Source organism: Aedes albopictus, chromosome 2 (assembly GCF_035046485.1).
Source record: "Aedes albopictus strain Foshan chromosome 2, AalbF5, whole genome shotgun sequence".
NCBI lineage: Eukaryota > Metazoa > Arthropoda > Insecta > Diptera > Culicidae > Aedes > Aedes albopictus.
The window spans coordinates 298,107,059-298,128,503 of record NC_085137.1 but is presented as its reverse complement, the minus strand read 5'-3'; the positions used below and the strand labels follow the sequence as shown (position 1 = coordinate 298,128,503).

The following is a 21,445-nucleotide window of genomic DNA, read 5'->3' as shown; positions in this document are numbered from 1 at the left end:
GTGTGCAGCATAGTTGCCTCATGTTAATAGGGATTCCCATAGAATCTGGGATAACTATTTATAACGGTAGTATAACCCTCGCTAGTGGTTATGACCAAACCAACCCGGGAGCTTTTTGACAGCTGCCGAACAACGTCAGCGTACCTAAAAATTTTGGTCCGGGTGGTACTGTCAGATTCAAAGCGGCAAGCGCTACTTTTGAAAAGGACGAAAACCGACAATAACAAACCGAACAAAAAATATTAAAACATTAAACGGAAACCTTTATCTGTTGTTTCCGTTTTTTTGTGGTAGATAAATGCAAATTAAGTGCGGCATAATGAATTTGTTTACTAGAAGCGAAAATGATATCTTTAAAACAAGTAAAGGCAACGTAATCTGTTGCCAATCAGCAACACTTGTTCGAAATGGGGATTTCTTCCGAAATTATGAACTCAATCCAACACGTAGGGTTTTGGGATACGGAGAGTTATAATTTTCCTGCGAATTCATTTTTAACAGTTAGTCTTGTTTAATACATGAAAACGAATATGATTCGTGTTATAGCTGTAAGTTTGCATGACATTGTGTATAAGTTTCGATTTTGCTTGTCTATATTTAGGTTTATGTGGTTTTCTGTTTCGTGTGCTCATAACTCTGTGCAATATAGATATAGGTGTGAGTTTAGCTAACATTTCATACTCACGTTTAGTTCCCCTCAGTGTGCATATGTGTCCCCTATGTAGCGATGTTCTTGCTAGAGCTGCAAGCATAATTAATTAGTAATGTTCGGAGAGATTCTATTCGTTTTAGTATAACATACCGCTTCTGATTCTAATTATAGTGTGTAGAGGTAGAAAGAGGTTAGCAGTTGCTCGAATTCACTTTCTGCTATTTTTCTGCGATTAGAATTAAACTGTTAGTCACTCTTATACAATATAACGCAACCTAGTTTTAACTTACTGTTTAGGTATAATCAAGATAATTTACAGTCGTTTTGGTAGTAATATAAGAGAAAAGTATTTGGGAATTGCAAACACGTTTACTGCGTCGATCGAAGTTAGTTGTTTTTCATTTTACCTACTCATCTTCCGTGACAGTTTGCTCACGCTGTCATCGTCGATCTCGCAATTGCTAAGGGGATAGCTCTGGACATAGAGATGCGTGCCAACCAAATAGGGTGGGCAACAGTCCCCCCGGGTATGGCAACCTAGTGTGATAGGTTGACTTGCTCTCCATCACGTCTCACGTCCAGAACTGCCAACTTACTTACAGGTCTGTCGTATACACCATTCACTGTCTTCACTGTAGCTGACCTGATGCGGCCATCTTTACCAGGATGCGTGGCAATGATCCTGCCTTTCGGCCAGCAATTTCGTGGAAGGTTGGGGTCCACGATTATTACAACATCGTCTACAGCAATGGGTTTTGTGTCCACGTACCATTTTGTTCGGCGAGTTATCTCGGGAAGGTATTCCGATAACCAGCGTTTCCAAAATTGTGTCGCCAGGGCTTGTGACATTCGCCAATTTTGTTTAAGTAGGTCTCCGTGGTCGTCCATCGGTACCAGTGGCTTCATACCGTTCGAAGACCCCAACAAGAAGTGGTTTGGTGTTAGCGCAGGAGAGGAATCGTCGTCGACGGGAACGTGAGTTAGTGGGCGTGCGCAGAACTTCTTCGGATGGTGTTCTTGAAGGGCGGATTGCCATGAGGTTCCTTTTGAGGCTTCGAATAAGACGTTCCCAACTGCCACCCATGTGGGGTGACAGAGGAGGGTTGAAAGCCCAATTTGTCTCCACACTGACAAATTCTTTGGAAATTTCTTCTTGAGTGATTTTTCGAAGTTTGTCGAGTGCACGACTGGCCCCGACAAAATTTGTCCCACGGTCGCTTCGGATGGTCCTCGGAGTGCCACGGCGTGCGATAAAATTTCGTAGAGCGATAATGCACGAGTCGGTGCTCAGGGAGTTTGCCAATTCTACATGTACTGCTCGTGTTGTTAGGCAAATGGCAATCATTCCCCATCTTTTCTCTTTCCTCCTACCAATAACGACATCCATTGGCCCAAAAAAATCAACTCCTACGTGTGTAAATGGGCGTGAGAAGGCTGCTAGCCTCTCTGGTGGGAGGTCCGCCATCATTGGGGGTTGTGGAGTTGATAGTTCGTTTTTACACATCTGACAGTTTCTTCGTATAGTTCTGTAGCGACTTCGGAGGCGCGATATTACGAATTTTTGACGTATTTCGTTTATGATGGCCTCGTGGTTTTGGTGGTTAAATTTCTTATGATAGTGGTTGATTAGCAAGGTGGTCACAGGGTGATCTTTTGGTAGAATCACTGGTTTCTTTGTATCCTCGGAAACGTACTGACAGGCTGATAAGCGGCTACGCATCCGCATGATACCTTCCTCGTCTAACCACGGAGTCAGCTTGAAAAGACGGCTGGTTTTCGGCAATGGGTTTGATTGTTTTTTGTCGTGATTTCTTGACAACAGATATACTTCCTCGGGATATCCTTCGTGTTGAGCTTGACGAAATAGCAGACTTTGTGCCTGCTGTAGTTCTTCCATGGTTAATGGTCCGGAATGAGTCGGTCGCTTGCTTACTTTTAGACGACAGTTTTTTACAAATCGGTGGACTAAGGCAACCACGTTGTTGAGTCGCTTCCAACAGGAGAAATTTGAGGCATCCACTAGATTATCGCGTATCGCATGATGGGCAATGAAACAAGGTCGTAGTTCCTTACTCGTAAGCGACTCTTTGACAGAGATGGTTGGCCATTCTGTTTCATCCCGACGCAAGAAGGCAGGTCCCGTGAACCACCTAGACGCTGGCGATAAGTCCGGCAGCGTTTCCCATTTCGTGCCGTCATCTGCTACGTTTTGCCTGGATGGTACCCAGCGCCAGTCCTTGGATTCCGATATGTCTAGAATTTCACTCACACGAAATGCGACGAATGTGCTGTATCGTCGATGGTCGGAATTTATCCAGCTGAGGACATCACGGGAATCGGTCCAAAAAAATCGCTGGTTGATCGAATAGGAGAGGGAGTCCGTAACAGTCAGAGCAAGCCTAGCACCAACCAGTGCTGCCTGCAACTCTAGTCTTGGAATCGAGTGGAACTTTAACGGAGCTACTCGTGTTTTAGCCGCCACTAAGGTACACACAGCTGAATTCTTCTGGACAAATCGAAGAAACGTCGTTGCTGCCATTCCGCTCTCGCTAGCATCCACAAAAGTGTGCAGTTGTATTGTACAGGATCCGGAGTTTCTTGACGACTGGAACCATCGGGGAATCTTGACCGCTTCTACTTCCGGTAGTACTTTTAGCCATATACACCACTTTTCAAACAATGTAGTGTTCACTTGTTCATCCCATTCAGTACCGGATCGCCAAACATCTTGTAAAAGAACCTTTAGGTACATTAGGAAATGAGATATAAGTCCAAGCGGATCAAAAATGGACATAAGGATCTTGAGCATTTGGCGCTTAGTAGGGCGTATCATGCCTGTCAGAAGATCCGGTTCGTAGCGGTCCCATTTGATTTTGTAGATGAATTCATCCGATGCGGTGCACCACCACATTCCTAATACCTTTTCGGTAGCCATGGGGCTCGTGGTCAGATCTAGACTCCTCTCACTTGTCGTATCCTCTTGCAAAGCCGACAGAACCTGCGGTGAATTGCTCACCCAATTTCGTATCTCGAAGCCACCCGCTGAGTGGATTTGGCGGATCTCCTGTGCTACTTGAATGGCATGATTGGAGTTCTTAGTACTGAACATTGCATCGTCAACGTAGTGCTTATGTTTGATAACGTATGCCGCTTCGGGATAATCTGCAGCGAAACGATCAGCATTCGCGTTTTTGACATATTGTGCGCATGCTGGCGAACAGCTGGCCCCAAATGTCATCACATTCATAGCATACGTTTGGACTTCATCGCTCTCGTCTCTCCAAAAGAACCTCTGGCATTGCTGATCATCTCTTCGTATTAACACCTGATGAAACATCTCTTTTATGTCACCAGTTACACCAACTTCATGCTCTCGAAACTGTAGTAGTATTGCAAATAACGAACAAAGCTGATCAGGTCCTGTTATGAGCGCTGAGTTGAGAGATGTTCCAAAACTTTTCGCTGCGCCGTCCCACACTATGCGGATTTTGCCTGGTTTATTAGGGTTGTGAACGGGAAAAATAGGTAAATACCAAACACGTGGATAACTTTTCTGAAGCTCGTCGGATGAAAGTTTACGAATGTAACCTTTAGTCAAATATTCGTCTATTTTCTGCTTCAGTGTTGTAGCTAGGTCCGGATCCTTTTGCATTCGTTTTTCAAGAGCGTAATATCTTCGTAGAGCCATTTCCTTGCTGTCTGGAAGGCGGGTCCTGTCATACCGCCAAAGCAATCCGGTTTCGTATTGTTTCCCGTTGAAGCTTGTGAGACCTTTTAGCATGGAGAGAGCACGTTGGTTTTCGGTAGAAATCAGTTCGTTGCCGTTCTTAGAAATTCCCATGCTATCGATAGCAAAATATGCCTTAACTGCTTGATGAAGGTCGTCATCTGGATGTGGAACATTTTCACAAACATGGAACGAGTAGTGAACAAGGCTTGTTGTCTCACTGTCGCTGCCTCCACCATAAACCGTCCATCCCAATCTGGTTTTGACAGCAATGGGTTGATCCAGATTCCCTTCTTTACACTTTAGCGCAAGGCCGATTGGAGCATGCTTTGATCCGATTAGGATTCGAGGGCGAACATTCGAGTAAGACTCAATAGGTAGGTTCCGACAGTATCGAAATTGCTGAGCCATCCGGTCCATGTCGAGAGACTGGTAAGGTAGCATTAACTCTTTGACAGTGCGAACTCCATTCAGCTGGTACTCTTTGGCATTGCTATACGTTCCATTGATGCGCAGATCCACTACTCGGGAATTTTCTTCACAGCGCTCGGTGCCTCCCGTCCATTTAAGACCGAGTGGATTTATGGGGCCAGGAAGATCCAGCTGATCGGCAAGCTCCTGGTCCAGCAAGGTCATCGCTGACCCTTCGTCCAAAAAGGCGTACGTTCGAATGGATCCCTTTTCACCATGCAGAACTACTGGTAGATATCGAAAAAGGACGGTGTTGGTATCCGCTTGGTGCGTATTACATCGTTGCGTATGGTCAGCGTCTGTTTGAGAGACTACAGTTGTAGCTTGTACTGACGGAGTATTCTTGGAAACTGGATGAGGTTTTTTATCGTTATGCAGAAGTTCATGATGGTAGTATGGACAGCCGTTCTTCCCACACGGTTTTGCATCACATCTCCCCGTGTGACGTAGAAGACATGTTCGGCATATACCAAGCTCTCTTACTGACGCCCATTTCGAGTCACGTGGTAAATCAAGAAAGCTTTTACAGACGGCTACGGTACTGCAACTTCCCTTGCAAAGTGGGCACGTATGGTAATCAGCCGGTGGACGTTCCGGAGACTCCTCACTTGGTGTTGACTGTGTATGGAGGAACATGTTTGTTTTCTTCGTTGGACGAGAATCGACTTTCGGCAATCTGGCTTCTTGAAGTAGAGGTGGAATCGCAAGAGTACTGGCGGCCTCAGCGAGCGAGTAAAGCCAATTTCCAAAAGTCGCCATGTTGACCCTTGGGATCGTCTGACGGTAACGGGCCCAATCAAGCCGGATAGTTGGTGGTAGTTTATTGATCAACTGGTGGAGGAGCGATACATTATACATGTAGTCGTCTAGCCCACATGCATCGACGGTAGCGCAGAAATTCTGCACATTTACTGCCAAATCGACCAAGGCTTCAAGTCTGTCTTCCTTTACCGGTGGAATAGCGTTGATTTTACAAATCAATGAGTGCACGATCGCCTCCGGTTGACCAAATAGCAGTTTTAGAGTGTCAATCACACCCGGCACATTGGAGGGATGCATCAATCGACTTTTAACCGCGTCGTAAGCCTTGCCCTTGAGACTTTTTTGTAGACGTATTACGTTCTCCTCATTTGAATATCCACACATCGCGGTAGAGCTGTTGAACATTGAAATAAAGATAGGCCACTCCTCGGGGCTGCCGGCGAACGTTGGGAGATCCTTTGATACTGCCTGCCGTGCTGCCAGTTGACTTCGTGTAAGGGAACACGGATCATCGTCAATTGATGACTGGTACTGCATTTGGTGATATAGTTGAGTAGCGGTTGGTTGGCGTGCTGTATAACCGTGGCGATCGCCCAATTCAGATAAGCGACGGTTACAGGTTCTATCTGGAGCAGGTTGACTGTAGTAGTTTACGGAGGCAGCAGTTGACGCGCGTCGCGCGGCTGGTCCGAAGGATTCAGCGATCATAGCTTGAGGACTTCTATCGCCATACAATGGCGTGCTGTTTGGGGAGCAAACTATCTCTGGGTGGTTAACAGGAGGATGGGTAGTGGAATGTCCTTTGGGGTTGAACGCTTCCGTTGCTCCGCCGGGCTCTCGTTCGTCTTGGAAGGCATCGTTGACGTTGTCCACCCACTTACCCACACGGCTCTCCGCGATACTGCAGCTCGATTCTGATCGGTTTGACATCTGTTCTAGCAACCTGTACTTCTCCTTAAGATATTCCCGGAACTTCGCAGCTTCGGCTTCTTCGAATGCGCGCTCTTCTTCCAATCTCATCAACTGTAGCTTCAAAAGACTCTGCGACGACTTCGATGATCGGGATCTGCCGCCAGACTGGCTAGAATGAGCATCGGTAGCTGTATGTATTACCAGTGCAGGAATATTCGACGTCTTGGCTCCTCCGGACTGTGGATTCAGAACTGCATTTTCGGATGTCTTCTGTTGGTCTCGGCGTCGCGAGGAAGAACTGGCTGACTTTGCTTTTTGAGCAGATTGGCACTTTAAACAAACCCAACTGAGCTCCTTGACCTCTTCAGTGACACCTACACACGTGAAATGACACCACCTGTCGCAGTCGTCGCACTGTACCATGGCCTTGTCATCACACTTCCGACATACCTGACATATGTCGTCAGGTGCAGTTCTTTCGTTTCTGGACCCCTGTGTACCCTCTGTGACCACCAAAACCACATCATCATTTACCACTTGCTTTCTGCTAGTACCTTTTGTCTTCGTACCCTTCGACGACTTACCATCGTCGGTATTACCACGGCCTGACATCGCAATTAGTGTATAAACGAAAATTATAAATTGTTGCCAATCAGCAACACTTGTTCGAAATGGGGATTTCTTCCGAAATTATGAACTCAATCCAACACGTAGGGTTTTGGGATACGGAGAGTTATAATTTTCCTGCGAATTCATTTTTAACAGTTAGTCTTGTTTAATACATGAAAACGAATATGATTCGTGTTATAGCTGTAAGTTTGCATGACATTGTGTATAAGTTTCGATTTTGCTTGTCTATATTTAGGTTTATGTGGTTTTCTGTTTCGTGTGCTCATAACTCTGTGCAATATAGATATAGGTGTGAGTTTAGCTAACATTTCATACTCACGTTTAGTTCCCCTCAGTGTGCATATGTGTCCCCTATGTAGCGATGTTCTTGCTAGAGCTGCAAGCATAATTAATTAGTAATGTTCGGAGAGATTCTATTCGTTTTAGTATAACATACCGCTTCTGATTCTAATTATAGTGTGTAGAGGTAGAAAGAGGTTAGCAGTTGCTCGAATTCACTTTCTGCTATTTTTCTGCGATTAGAATTAAACTGTTAGTCACTCTTATACAATATAACGCAACCTAGTTTTAACTTACTGTTTAGGTATAATCAAGATAATTTACAGTCGTTTTGGTAGTAATATAAGAGAAAAGTATTTGGGAATTGCAAACACGTTTACTGCGTCGATCGAAGTTAGTTGTTTTTCATTTTACCTACTCATCTTCCGTGACAGTTTGCTCACGCTGTCATCGTCGATCTCGCAATTGCTAAGGGGATAGCTCTGGACATAGAGATGCGTGCCAACCAAATAGGGTGGGCAACAGTAATCGGCTTTCATAAAATTAATAAGAAACTCATGTTTTCTTCTAGTGCGGTTATTAAGCACCAACAAGTAATAAATTAGGTTACTTATGCTAACATTTTACAGCTACATATCTGGTGGCCAAGTCAAAATGGAAGTTAAAAACAATCATTTGCAGATGTTTTTTTTCGAGTTTGATCTTCGGTTTGGTCTAGCATGCGCAGTCACCAATTAATATGGAAGACCGTTTAAACATGTGCTTTTATTATATACATTTCTTACAACAACAAAAAGAAAAATCAAAATAATTTCAATTTAATGAACATTAGTTTTTGCGCTTCTGTTGAATACGTCCTTTTGATACGAAACGCTAGCCTCTTGTTGGCTTCCACTCACCACGAAACTAAAAGGTGTTTTCGCATGGACAAAAATTGTTGCGTCAGTGAAGGATGGACCCGTTGTTTACGAACAGTAGCGACATCTGCGATTTGCAAGTAGGTACGCGAAACTGAGCTCATCTGTCAAGTTACGGGGGGGTTGGACCAAACTTTGTCAAGACAAAATATCTAAAAAATCTTGATAGCCTCCAAGTGCTGTATTGGCTAAGTGGACCACACTGGTAGAGGTTTTACTATCTATATTACCTAGCAGTTACAGTAAAACTGAAATAGTAGTTTACGCAACAAGGTGCAGAATGGCGATTTTTACAGCACGAGTCGTACATTTATCCAACGAGGCTTGCCGAGTTGGATAATTACGGCGAGTGCTGGAAAAACCGAGTTCTGCACCAAGTTGCGTACAACGTTTTTTGCTATTTCATAAATTACCCTTGAGGATAGTTTTTAACAAAACTTTTTCATCAAACTGTACACTGATGTTCATAGCCATGTTTAAGAAAATCTGATCATAACAGGTTATACTGTGCAGTTGTCACAATTTTTCAAAACTGCCTCCAGAAAGCATCAAGAAGTTGACCAAAACTGAAAACAGTGCTGTAATGGTTCATTACGCAACGCAAATCAGTGCTGTAATGAATCACTACAGCACTGTTAATTTGATGTGGGAAAGTAGGCCTTTTCCTGTCAGATTTGCGTGAGGTAAAACAGCCTATTACGATGAGAAATTGCAAAAAAATCTTCACGTTCTATAATTGGTTATGATAGTCATCATATTAAACTGGTTTGTTATATTGCTTTCTAATCAGAATGTAGGTTGAACGTTTTTCCCTGAAATTCTTGATACAATCTATCCTTGTAAACCTAGCAAAATGTTCATTTTCATTTTTTTGGTCCATCTAAGTTTTTTTTTCTCAATTGAACTATGCTTTGGAAAATAACCAAGATGTCGAATGAACGCTTTCAATCTAATAGTATGGAACTAAACTGCCTAGTACTTATTTTTCCAGTAAGGTGAAAGTAGTCCCGGAAAAAATATAATCACTGGGCTTGTTATGGTCAACCGAATGTAGGAAGAAAGTTTTATCTTTTCTGCAGGGTACTCCTAATTTCATCCTACTCAAAACAAAAGATTGAAGCGCTATTTGAAACGAGTGACCAATACGGATATTCCTAGCCCTATATCCATATTAACAACTACGAAATCCGAGAAGTGAACCATTCAAATTTGGAGTTTCGTTTTATTTCCTCTTCTGATTTGGAGTGATTGGACTCCAAAGAATGGGTGAGCATGCGAGGAGTTCGATCTCACTCCAGTCCAGAGGCTAACGATGAGAGAGAGAGCGAGAGTTGTTGTTGGTGATGGATGCGTTGAAAAAAATCGCTGGCCTTTGCAAATATGTTCTGTGGAAGCCCCAAAGCCGGGTTATTTGAAGCTTTGGGGCGTGTTTCCGTAGGCATTTGTTTGGACTATGTTTCCGACGAGATAAATGGTGTGGATTTCCATCGGATTAATTTGACCTTTGCAGAAGGAAATCAATTACATTTCATTTGCGATAAATGCTGCCCGCGATATTGGTGTGTAATTTATCCGTGCATGTTAGGAAGGATTAAAGTGGGGAGTTGGGTTTTGTGTGCTGGGGCAGACGAAGGACCGATATTGCTCACTGAGCTGGGGATCGAAAGCTTGCCAGGAGAGAATGTTGTTCGTCATCGCCAACGTCATCAACCTACAATACTACGGTTACGCTTATGTCGGTTACGTTCGGTTCTGTGTGGGAAGAGTTTGCTTTTCGCTTGAAATGTTAATGAAAAGTCACAATTCAATTTACCCGCCCCATGTTTGGCTTAGGGCAATGTATAAAGTGAATGAATATTGTATCTTTATAAATATCCAATATATACACACTGTTCGTATTTTTAGGCTGCGTCTGATGATTTCATGCTAATCAGAGAAGCTATGAAGATGGAATCAGCAGGGGTAGCTTGAAAAATATGGAAAATATAAATTATGATGAATTTCATAAAAATCATTTCATTTTAACAAGTTGTATATTATCATGATCTGTACTGAACATAGATGTTCCCTGCTTTTGTATCGGGTCTATTCAACGTTTTTGAGTATGCAAACTAGCGGGTATCCACTCATTTATAACCCAAAAGCGAGCACGTTTTGCTATCATAAAATAGATTAAAAAGGTAAAATAACCCAAAATAAATTACTTCCCGTGTTCTGCACTGATTGGTGTTACCTTAATATCGCTCATATAATAATAATTAAATGTAACGAGTAGCAAGAAGTTGATTTTTTCAGCACGAGTCGTACATTTATCCAACGAGGCTTGACGGTTGCATAATGAACCAGTTCGGAAAAAATAGCTATTATGATACCAAAATGGGTTATATAAAATAGAAATTATGATACTGAGCTGCATAAAACAATTTGAGAGCACTGTAAGCCGCGATTGCTAAGATATTTTTTTCTATGTCTTTGACGTTACGTGGCCTTGTTGCTTACGATTCGGACTTAGAAAAATATCATCAGCTTTCAGACTTAGAATAATTTCGCCAGCCGTGAGTGGTATATGGGGCTGGCGAGCTCCAGGAGGACTTTTAGGGATTCTACAGGAATCCCAGGCATCTTCCACGGTTTCTCCACAAGTTTGTTCCAGGAATCCTTCAGGAGGGATATCTGGGGACTTCATGATGAGATTCTTCCGGAGATTTATTTAAGATTCCTTCTGGGGTTCTCCCAGGGGTTTCTTCTGGAGAATAAATCCTACAAATGAATCCTGAAAAGAGTTTCTGAAAAAATTCTGAAAGAATTCCAGAAGAACTTCTCAGAATAAGTTCCAAGAGGAATCCCAGAGAGAGTTCCAAAACAATCCCGGAAGAAGTTTTCGAAGAAATTCACGAACTCTATTCAGAGACATATGCCCAGAAAAAATCTCGAAAGAGACCCTTATGGAGCTTTCGAAGGAATCCCGGAATAAGTTCCCGGCGGAATTATCGTAGGTATCCCGGAAAGAATTCTTGAAGCAATTCCAGAAGTAGTCCTTGAAAGTATCCCGGAAAAAATCCCGAAGAAGTTTTTGGATGAATACTGAAATAAGTTCTTGTAGGATTTCTGAAAAGATCTCATAAAGAATACAGTGGTTTTTCGGTTTTATCACGGTCAAAAAAAAAAATTACCGTGATATAAACGAAACCGTAAATTTAGCGAAACGAGAAATAAATGTAAATTTTTTATCCAAAATCGTTCAGCTGCAAAATATATAAGTCGTAGCTTATACAGTCGAACCTCCATGAGTCGATGTTCCTTGACTCGATATCGACTCATGGAGGTAAATTTTTCCATACTGAAAAATAATTTCTGGGTTACTATGATGGTCCCCCCAGAAAGCATCCCAAAGGATTTTTGTTCCACTACTCGATATTTCCTTGAGTCGATGGTCCCTTCAATATCGACTCATGGAGGTTTTACTGTAGTTTTAAACTGTTTTTGTGGAATGTTTTAAAACAAGTGTGATAAAAACGAAATGAAAATCGTGATATAATCGAACAGAAAACCGTGAACTTGGGCGAGTAGTGATTAAAATGACTAGTGATAAAACCGAAACGCCACTGTACCTAAAGAAATATCAGAAGGTACTCCGGGAGGAATCTAGTATAGAATTCCTGAAGTAATCCCCGAGATCCTGGAGGGATCTCTAAAGAAATCCTGAGTAAAATTCCTAGAATTCCCATTAATACCTCCTTGAAGGTAAAAAAAAACTGGAGACATTCCAATATTTTTTTGAGAGAATGAAGATATATTTTTTAGGAGAAGATGAAAGATAGAGGATGAATTTCAGAAGGTAGGGCCTGGGACCATTTGGGCAGGAGGACCTAGCTTGGACACTTGCAGCTATAACTCAGTCAACTTTGAACTAATTGACTTGAATTTTTGAACATGACTAGATACTGTACGTATCTGATCTTGTCAGAAAACTTAATTCAATCGATTTGATGTTGACTGAGTTATAGCTGCAAGTGCCCAAAATAGGGCCTCCTGCCCATATGGTCCCAGACCCTTAAGAAATCTCAGAAAAATACTGGAATAATTTCAGGAGTACTTCCTGGAGGAATCCTGGCTCCTCTTGAAAGATCACAAACGGAATCCTTAGGAATCACAGAAGAAAGTCTTGGAAGAGCCCCAGAGAATCATCAAGAACTCCCTGGAAATTCCACATATAACTCCTGGAGGAGTCCTGGAACAAATTTGTGGAGAAACCGCGAAGGATTTCTTGTGGGAATCCTGGATGGAACTCCTGTAGAATCGCAGAAGTAGAGGGGTGCCACTGTGCCTTCATCAAGTTATAAATCAACAAACTTTTCCACGCTCGTGAGCCTTGGTAAAATGGTACTGCAAGTGAGTATACACAATGATTAAAGTGTTACAGTTTGAAGGACACCCACGCACCCTCTTCAGCGTTATGGCATTTGTAATCAAGCCATTTCAGGCCAAACATGTCTAAAGGTCCAATCTGCAGAAGAGAAGCTCTCTTTGGTTTTCCTCTCTTTCGTTAACATCTCATCTGTTTATTTGAATAATGATTGTCTCCTTGCATAAAACGATGATCAAAACAATCGTCTTTTGATTTGTACTGCAAAAGTAGTTGAAAAGTGTACCATTACATTGCAATAATTGAAAGAGAAAGTGAACAAAGAGAGCCTCTCAAATGCAGATAGGACCTATTGAAATGTTTGGCCTGATTTATGTTAATCGATTTTTGTAGTGGTTGAACTCGTTTGTGTTATTTATCAAAAATTCAGCAATTTTTCCATCATCAACTATTCGGTGCTGTAACAAGATAAAATATCAATATTTCCAAATTCAATACAGTAAGGACCCGATTTTTTCAGCCCCATTTTGCGACAAACTTTTTGCTCTCGTTATCCTACGGACACACTTTAATCAATTCATTCATGTTTATCATCAAACTACTGCTGGAATGCAGAACATAAGTGAATAAAAATCTATTTAGGTTCTTGAGGAGAGCAAAAAGTATGTTTCGAAAAGGGGCTGACAAAATCGGGTCACTTATGTAGATCAATCAGTATTCAATGCTACTGATATTATAGATAAATCTTGATATACTGTAACTCATTAAATACATGTTCAAAAATTGAGTTTCTGCCAGCTTTTCTCAAAATTGGACCTTTGTGTGACGATGATATCAATGACGAATTCAACCTTAAGGTGAAACTGGAAGCATTTCCTCATTTTTTTGGTTTTTGATTTTTTTATAAAATAACGAAGCAATATTTCCAAAATCGGTTTTCGTGCACATATAGAGTATGGATGAAGGTATCTGCTGATTTTTTTTTGTGGTGGAAAAAAATTTTCATTTTTGCAGAAACCATTTTTTTGTGAAATTTTATTCAAAAATGGTTTCTGCGAAAACGAAAAACATTTTCCACCACGAAAAAAAAATCAGGAGATACCTTGATCCATACTCTACATGTGCACGAAAACCGATTTTTAAAATATTGCTTCGTTATTGTATAAAAAATCAAAAACCAAAAAGTGAGGAAATGGATCCAGTTTCGCCTTAAAGGGGCATAACGTAACCAATAAAATTTGAACCCTCTGTGTCGTATTACTAAGACTATCACTGATTTAATATTAGATTGCATTGTATGGGCAGCAATAATTTTTCCACAGAAAATATTAGGGGAAGGTGGGTTAATATGCGAGCTACAATATCAATATCATCAGCTAAACCAAGCAGCTAAACGGATTTCGTGAAAATCGTTTCACTCTTGTTTATCCCACTCTCCTTATTACATCCTTAAACAGCAAGCACGAAAGACCATCATCGTGCCGTAGCCCTCTGTGAGATTCGAAGGGACTCGAAAGTCTCCCTGATACTCGAACTACGCACATCACTCGATCCACCATCGCCTTGATCAATCGTATCAGTTTATCCGAGAATCCGCATTTGAGTTACATAATGCTCATAATGAAACTAAAATGAGTTGCATAATGAACATTTCATCTTGGGTTGAAAGTCTCTAAAATAAAGACAAATCAATCAATCAATATTTCAACTCATTTTGATTTTGGAAAAGTAAGCCATTATGGTACTGAAATAAGTTGTATAAAATTATAATTACATAAATAACTATTTTACTACAAGTTTTGATTAGTTAGCCCCAGAGGTGCTCTGGTGGTCTAGCTATGTCGGGGAAAACCTGTGCTCTTATGAACTATTTCAAAGATTAGGCATTCTTTCAGATATTTATTTATGAATTTGCTTGGAAACGAAATTCCTCTGTAGATAACCTCGATTCTTCCTTAGATTCCTTCTCAAATTTCTACAGCAAATCTATCGTAATTTTTGCTTTTAGAGTTCTTTCCGAGAATTTTCTGGTGTCTCATCCGGGATGTTTGGAATTCATTTCTTGAATTTCATCCAAAGTTATTCTCTGGATTTTCGCATTTGTTTTTACGGTGCCTCTGTGGGAGTATCTCTCGGCATTCCAGAGTATCTCGCTGTGAATTCTTTCCGGCTGTCCTTCCATAATTTATCCAAAAGTAATCATTTCTCTTAGTGTTTTTTTTTACATTTTTGCAAGATTTCTGCAGAAGTTCTTCTAGGAGTGTCTTCCAAAGAGTTCTCGGCCAGGATTTCTTCCGAAGTTCCTCTCGAAATTTCTCCAGCAAGTCTTCCCAGAGTTTCTCACAAAATTTCGCCTGGATTTCTTCCGATATATCGCCGGTAATTTCTTACAATTTTAGTTTCGTAGGTTATCTCAGAAGATATTCCGTAAAAACTTCTGCTCAAGCCTCTTCAAGAACTCCGAAAAAAAACTATTAGGAAAGTCCCGAATAATACACTCAGTTTTCCCGGACAATTTGCGGTATGGATTCCGAAAAAAAAACTCCAGGAGTAATCCTGGAAAAATCTCTAAGAAAAATGTCAGCAAAGCTATTGCAAGAATTCCTGGAAATAACTATTAGAAAAGTCAAGAAAACTCTAGAATTAGTAAGAGCTCCATGAGGAATAACAACAAAAGCTCCAGCAGAAATCGTCTCTAGTTACAACGGATGCCACGATAATTTTCATTCTCTTCCATCATAGATCTAAAAATGTGGCCGGCATTGTAATTGACCACGCTTACCTAGGAAAACCTCCATCTTTGTGCTATTTCGGTGGTTTCGCTTATCACTGTGGCTTGTGCGGTCGTATATTTATGTCCACGCTATTATCGATGCGGTTGGAATCAAGACCGACATTCAATCAAAAACAGCATTTTGCTTGGTCCACCAGTTTCGCAACTTTTTCACGACTAGTGACAGTGAGTGCACTGCGTTGTCGATGACAAGGAGATAGATACGTACTACTTCCAGAATAAATCAGAAAACGTCGCTAGTTATGCGACGTCTGGTTTGATGGCGAAACGACAATAATAAGACTGGCATGTAACTACACGGAATCACAAATCAACGACGCAATCCCGGTCTTCCGTGGAATTACTAAAATTTGCGTCAAATAGCAATAGTAGTGAGTAAATAGTTCTCGTTTGATCGCTGCAAAAAAAAAAATACCCAGTGGTAAGTGTTTTTTTACCCAGCGGAGACCTTATTTGACGCAAATTTGGGTTAAGTAAAGATAACCCAAATTTGGCTTCTTCCACGGAGTTGCATGGCTGTGTCGGTTCTACTCTCTTTGTTTTTGAGAACATTCGTGTGAGGTGAAGGAGAAAACAACCTAATGCTGAGTAAAAAACTATAAGCTGTTTAGTTTTTAAAACTTATTCGCTGGGTTAAAATATTTTTCTGTGTACGGATTGCTGTTCTAACACGTCAAAAGTGTGCTCATTTTAGTGGATTTGTTTTCAATCTGGATAGCCCTGAATAACCTTATTCCCGGAAAACCCATTGTTAGTACAATCATTAAAAGCAGATATCCTGTGATCCAATACGATCTCCACTTCCACATGTCTACTTTCGATAGCCTGAGCTTCAATAAAGGTACATCAGAAATGGGTAACAACACAGATAAACATGTTTCCTTATTGAGACAAATCAGGTTAAGCTATCGTCTTTGCCAGGCAAGCCTACGTAGTAGTCCTTCCATATTGCTCCGACTCTCCATGCCAATATCCCAATATGATTATTTAAATTGGCTCTCTGGGTGCAATACACACCAAAGCACATTAACGGAGATGATAGAGGTATGGCCTTCCTGCCAGCAACGACGTGATTCTTTCTCATTGGGTCGTGCTGCTAAGTGGGATTAATCGATATCATATTTACATAAATGTGAATATATAATTATGGGAAAAGGAGCAAAAATCTATAAATATACTGGCACTGGGAAGGGCTTGAAAAGCCTTGTTTTGATAACCGGACGGGTTTTGCATTGGATTTGACTATTTTTATATCCTTGATGGAATAAAATCCTGGCTGCTCTTAGAATTTATAGGTCATGTTCCTGGCACATGTAAAACGAACTTTTCTAGAACCTTACTGTTACTATTCGTATCGTTCACGACCGCCAATTTTTAGCAATCTCATGGTCTAATAATTCCCTCTCTTTTCTTTCTACTTTCAGGGTGGTCTAGCTGAGGTGACGTGGGTGATAGCGGACTACAATGCCACCCAGGGCTCGTCGGAACTGACGGTGACCAAGGGCGCCCAGGTGGAGATTTTGGACATGAACTGCTCCGGGGCGCCCGATTTTTGTCTAGTCCGATTACCGATTAATTCCACCGACAGCCAGGAGGGCCTGGTGCCGGTCTCGGTGCTCAAACCGTTGCCATCGTCCCACAGTAAGATCAACAACAAACAGCGCGATGCGGACGCGCTAGGAGGTGAGTGATTGTTTTTGTTAATGATAGAATGTTTCTGTCGAGTATTTGAATTGAGGGGCATAAATATGGAATGCTTTGGTCTATTTTGATGTACATCTTTCAAGGCTCTCTATGTTGATGAAAACATCGTGACATCAAAAGACATCACTGTTATATTAGAACTTATACCGATTCGTATAAATCTCAATGCATAACATCGAACAATATTGAGTTGGCTGAAACACTTCTCAGTTCAGTAACATGGGTACAAATATCAATAGTGAAACTTTCATGTGATGATTTTTCATTATTAGAAGACTCGTTTCAGTATTTCTTACTGTTTCTGAACAAATCATAATGTTAACTTCCCTTTACTCGATGTTGGGAATTACTCTTGCAATTTTTTCCCGGCCCATTTTGTTTTTCAAACAATTGCTTTGGTATTTGATTTCTTGCAGTAATCTTCGTCTTGGTATAACATCCCAACTGGAACAAAGCCTGATTCTCACTCTGAGTGCCATTAACTGTTGTTAACTGAGAGCTTCCTCCGCCAATGACCATTTTGCATGTGAGGATACTCTATGCCCAAGGAAGTCAAAGAAATTTCCATTAGGAAAAGTTCCTGGACCGACCGGGAATCGAACTCATCACCCTATTAAGCATTTTGTGTCTTCTAATTACAAATTTCCCAGTGCGTTTCTAATTACAGTTCACTTGATTATCCGGGTCTCAATTATCCGTGGAACAAACAAATAAGTTTTTGCTTAATTTGCAAAATTTTAAATGGCAATATGTCATAAGATGCAGGAAATGTCAAATACAACACCGTAAATAAGATTTAGCCACCCGGACAATCCCTACCTGTATTTAGAAAGCACTGGACAATGCCCTACCTGTATTTAGAAAGCACTGAATAAGATGAACTGACTTCAGAAACGCGAATCTTCAGTATATTCGATTGTTCTCAACCCGGGATGTGTACTGATTCAGATTACAAACACCATGAAAAATGCACGCTTGTGGTACATAGCGTGGTGAAATTGGTCGAAGGCGCCCCATTGCTCGAGTGTCAACCCGCTGTAGTAAGAAGTTTTGGGCTCTTTTTACGCTTTGAGTTTAACAGTGTGTTTAGTCTAGGAAGTCCTTCGACAAATTCTGTGGTATCCTTTCGGAAATGATCCTGAAAATTTTTCGACAATTTCGTCAAACGAAAAATTCATCACCGGGCCACTGGGTGCTCTGTGTCTTGTCCGTTGTCTAGTGTAAGTAATATGTTCAGTCTGTGCAGCCTCTGGCTGAAGACGGTGTGAATTGTATTTCTTTAACTTTTCCGTGTAACCGTACCTGTCGGTCACGTAAAAGGTTAAATTCATAAACCTTTGCGTAACATTTCCAGCTTCATTAACCAACCGATGACAGCATTCGGTCGTTCATCTAAATCACACAAAAATATCTCGTGACGAAGGCCAGATTCAGTCTTGTTTCATAGTAACAAGCACAATCCCATAAATTAGACCACCTTCAGCCATGGAAATTTTCGTTTTCCCGAAGCAACAACGGTGACGTCTAACACGATATGGTGACGATGACGAACATGAGGACTATGATGACTACGTACGGGAAAACTACGGGAGTTGTCTACCACCACCGACCGGTTGCACACGACTGTACCCGGTGTCGTCGGAAAGGAAAACATTTCTCTACGCGATGAATGTTCTACATGGGGGCCGTTCTGTTTTTCCCCTGGGGAGCCAAAGGTGTAATTTACTTTCCTCACGAGCGTGACCGCGAACGACACGCGGCGTATTTCACGCGAATCAGTAAGTAAGGAATGTTCACGCCAGGTCTTTTTAAAAGTCAGTTGTACGGTTATTTACACCGTGTGCCACTGCGCATCGGTTGTTGCTTGCTGATCCAACAATCCGAATTGAACCGTGTGGAATTAACCGGTGATTGAGTCGAAATGTTTGTGAGTGTTGTGGGTATTCGTGGTCTCGACACTCACTGATGGCAGTTAGCCAGTTGTGCAAACTGTTCCAAAGTCTGCATCCGATGCGTCCCGTGGCCTACGCTATGCGGTTATAATTTGTGGAATTTGCGTTTTTAATAGTGCGCCATAAACATCAAGTAGCTTAAGGAATAATTGTTGGTCGCAATTTGGGATACTACGTGGATAAATTTTATTGTTGTCACAATCGTTAATGTCGCCGCTTATGGGGCTAGGCACTGAGAAACTTTTGATCTACTTCAATACGTTTTGATAGATTTTAATGGCGTATGTGAATAATGCAAAGTTTCTGAGTTATAGTTATAGGCTACTTTTTTATTTTTGTATTGAAACTTGGATTTAAAATTAGGGACCTTATACTATTTCCAGCAGCTTTAAAGCTTCCCCAAACCAACGCGATTTTTGCCTGCGACAGCGATTTTTCATGCGAGGGTTCATTGAAGCCGAACCTTGCATTTTCAAAAGCACAAGTGGGAAAAATCAAACATCAAACATCAAAATTTTATTGATATGTTATCATCAGTGAGTAATCAATCAGTCGTTCAAAATTTCAGCGCAAAGCGTTCGTTTTTTTTTTCAATTTAGTGCTGTTGAACATTCGATGCACGGCTTCAATGTTCACTCACCTAGAAAATCGCTGTCGCCGGCGACAGTCGCGTGGGTTTGGGGGAGACCTTATTATTATTATTTTTTTTTTTTTGAGGCTTTAAATTTATTGATTTCAATTCATTCGCCTCCAAGTATTATTTTCATTATGAGGTTTTTTCTAAAACCTTTTATATTTCTCTCTTCTTAGAAACGCCAGTCACATCGTTTACATTCTACGTATAGAGCAAGGTTTTCCCATAGGGATTCTTCTTAAGAGAACACTCCAAAGATTCTCTCAGAAGGTCCTCCAAGAAGTTTTCCAGGAATGTTTTTTCAGGGATTCCACCAAGAATGTCTTCAGTGATTCCACCAAGAATGTCTTAAGGGATTCTTCCAGCAGTGTCTTCCGGGATTCCTCCAGGAATGTCTTCAGGGATTCCTTCAGGAAAGATTTCAGGGATTCCGTCAGAAAAGATTTCAGGGATTCCTTCAGGAAAGATTTCAGAGATTCTTCAGAAATGTCTTCAAGGATTCCTTCAGGAATGTCTTCAAGTATTCCTTCAGGAATATCTTCAGGGGGTTTTCCAGATATGTGTCTGCAGAGATTCCTCCTGGGATTAATCCAGCGATTCTTCCAGGAATTCCTCCAGAGATTTCTGCAATCAAAGGATTAATCCAGGGATTCCTCTAGAACTTCCTGTAGGTATTGCTATAGGGATTCTTTCTCAGAGAATACTTCAGAGATTTCTCCAAAGATTATTCCATGATTCTTCCAAGAATTCCTTCAGGCAATTCTTATAGGATTCATCCAGGAATTCCTCCGGGGTTCCTCTAGGAATTTCTCCGGGAATTCCCCCAGGAATTGTTTCAGAAATTTCTCCGGGAATTACACTAGGAAGAATCCCAATAGTAATTTCTGAAGGAATTCGTGAAGTTATCTCCAGAGGAATTTCTGGAGGGAATCCCGGAAATATTGCTGGAAGAATACTCGGTGTTTGTACAATGCATGAAGTGTATGTCTGTACTTACTGCTCCCTGTGAACAATGATACCAATAAAGTAGTATACCCAATGCCTCCGCCATGGCAGGACGGCGAAGAACTCGCTCGTGTTTTACTTTCTATTTAAATCACAATAGTAGGGTCCATCCCGTTGCACGAACATTTGGTGCCGTGACCAACCGTTCGATACCTGCGGGGAAAGTTCTATTCATCTCGACGAACATTTGATCAGAAGCTTCAACTAATATCGTGGGGATGATGTGCAGTGTAGAAGAGTGCATTAGCTCGTGGGATCTACTCCACTTCCAGCTACGATGGTGTGGCCCTGATGGTAGCCATCTGGCAAAGTATGTACGTTCCTGAGTCACCTTGGACAACGGCAGTTCGGACTAGGAAACATGCTTGTATCAAACGGCAAGTGCGGCAGTCAGAACCCAGCGCAGCTATCATGGCTCCAAACTACAGCATGTAGTATCTCCAGATCGTAAGAAGCAAGAAGTATTAAAACAGCCCCACAACAATAGATCTATCGCAGCAGATCGGCTCTGCTGCCGAGGTGGTTGTTTCAACTGTTTCGTTCGTCATTCAGTTTGAGTTTGTGCGATTTTATTTGTACCTAAATAGTATACACTACCCGCCATAAATATGGAATCGCATCTTCTAGTATTGCAACACCC

The 21,445-nt window shown here is 41.4% G+C and overlaps 1 protein-coding gene across 1 annotated transcript in view; it reads left to right on the top strand.

The window, feature by feature from the left end:
• LOC109430601 (triple functional domain protein) overlaps window positions 1-21,445 on the top strand; it is a gene marked incomplete in the record, with an annotated part of 231,873 nt that overhangs the window by 137,639 nt on the left and 72,789 nt on the right. The window contains 1 exon segment of the mRNA XM_062852125.1: window positions 16,935-17,193. Coding sequence (XP_062708109.1) covers window positions 16,935-17,193 — 259 coding nt within the window.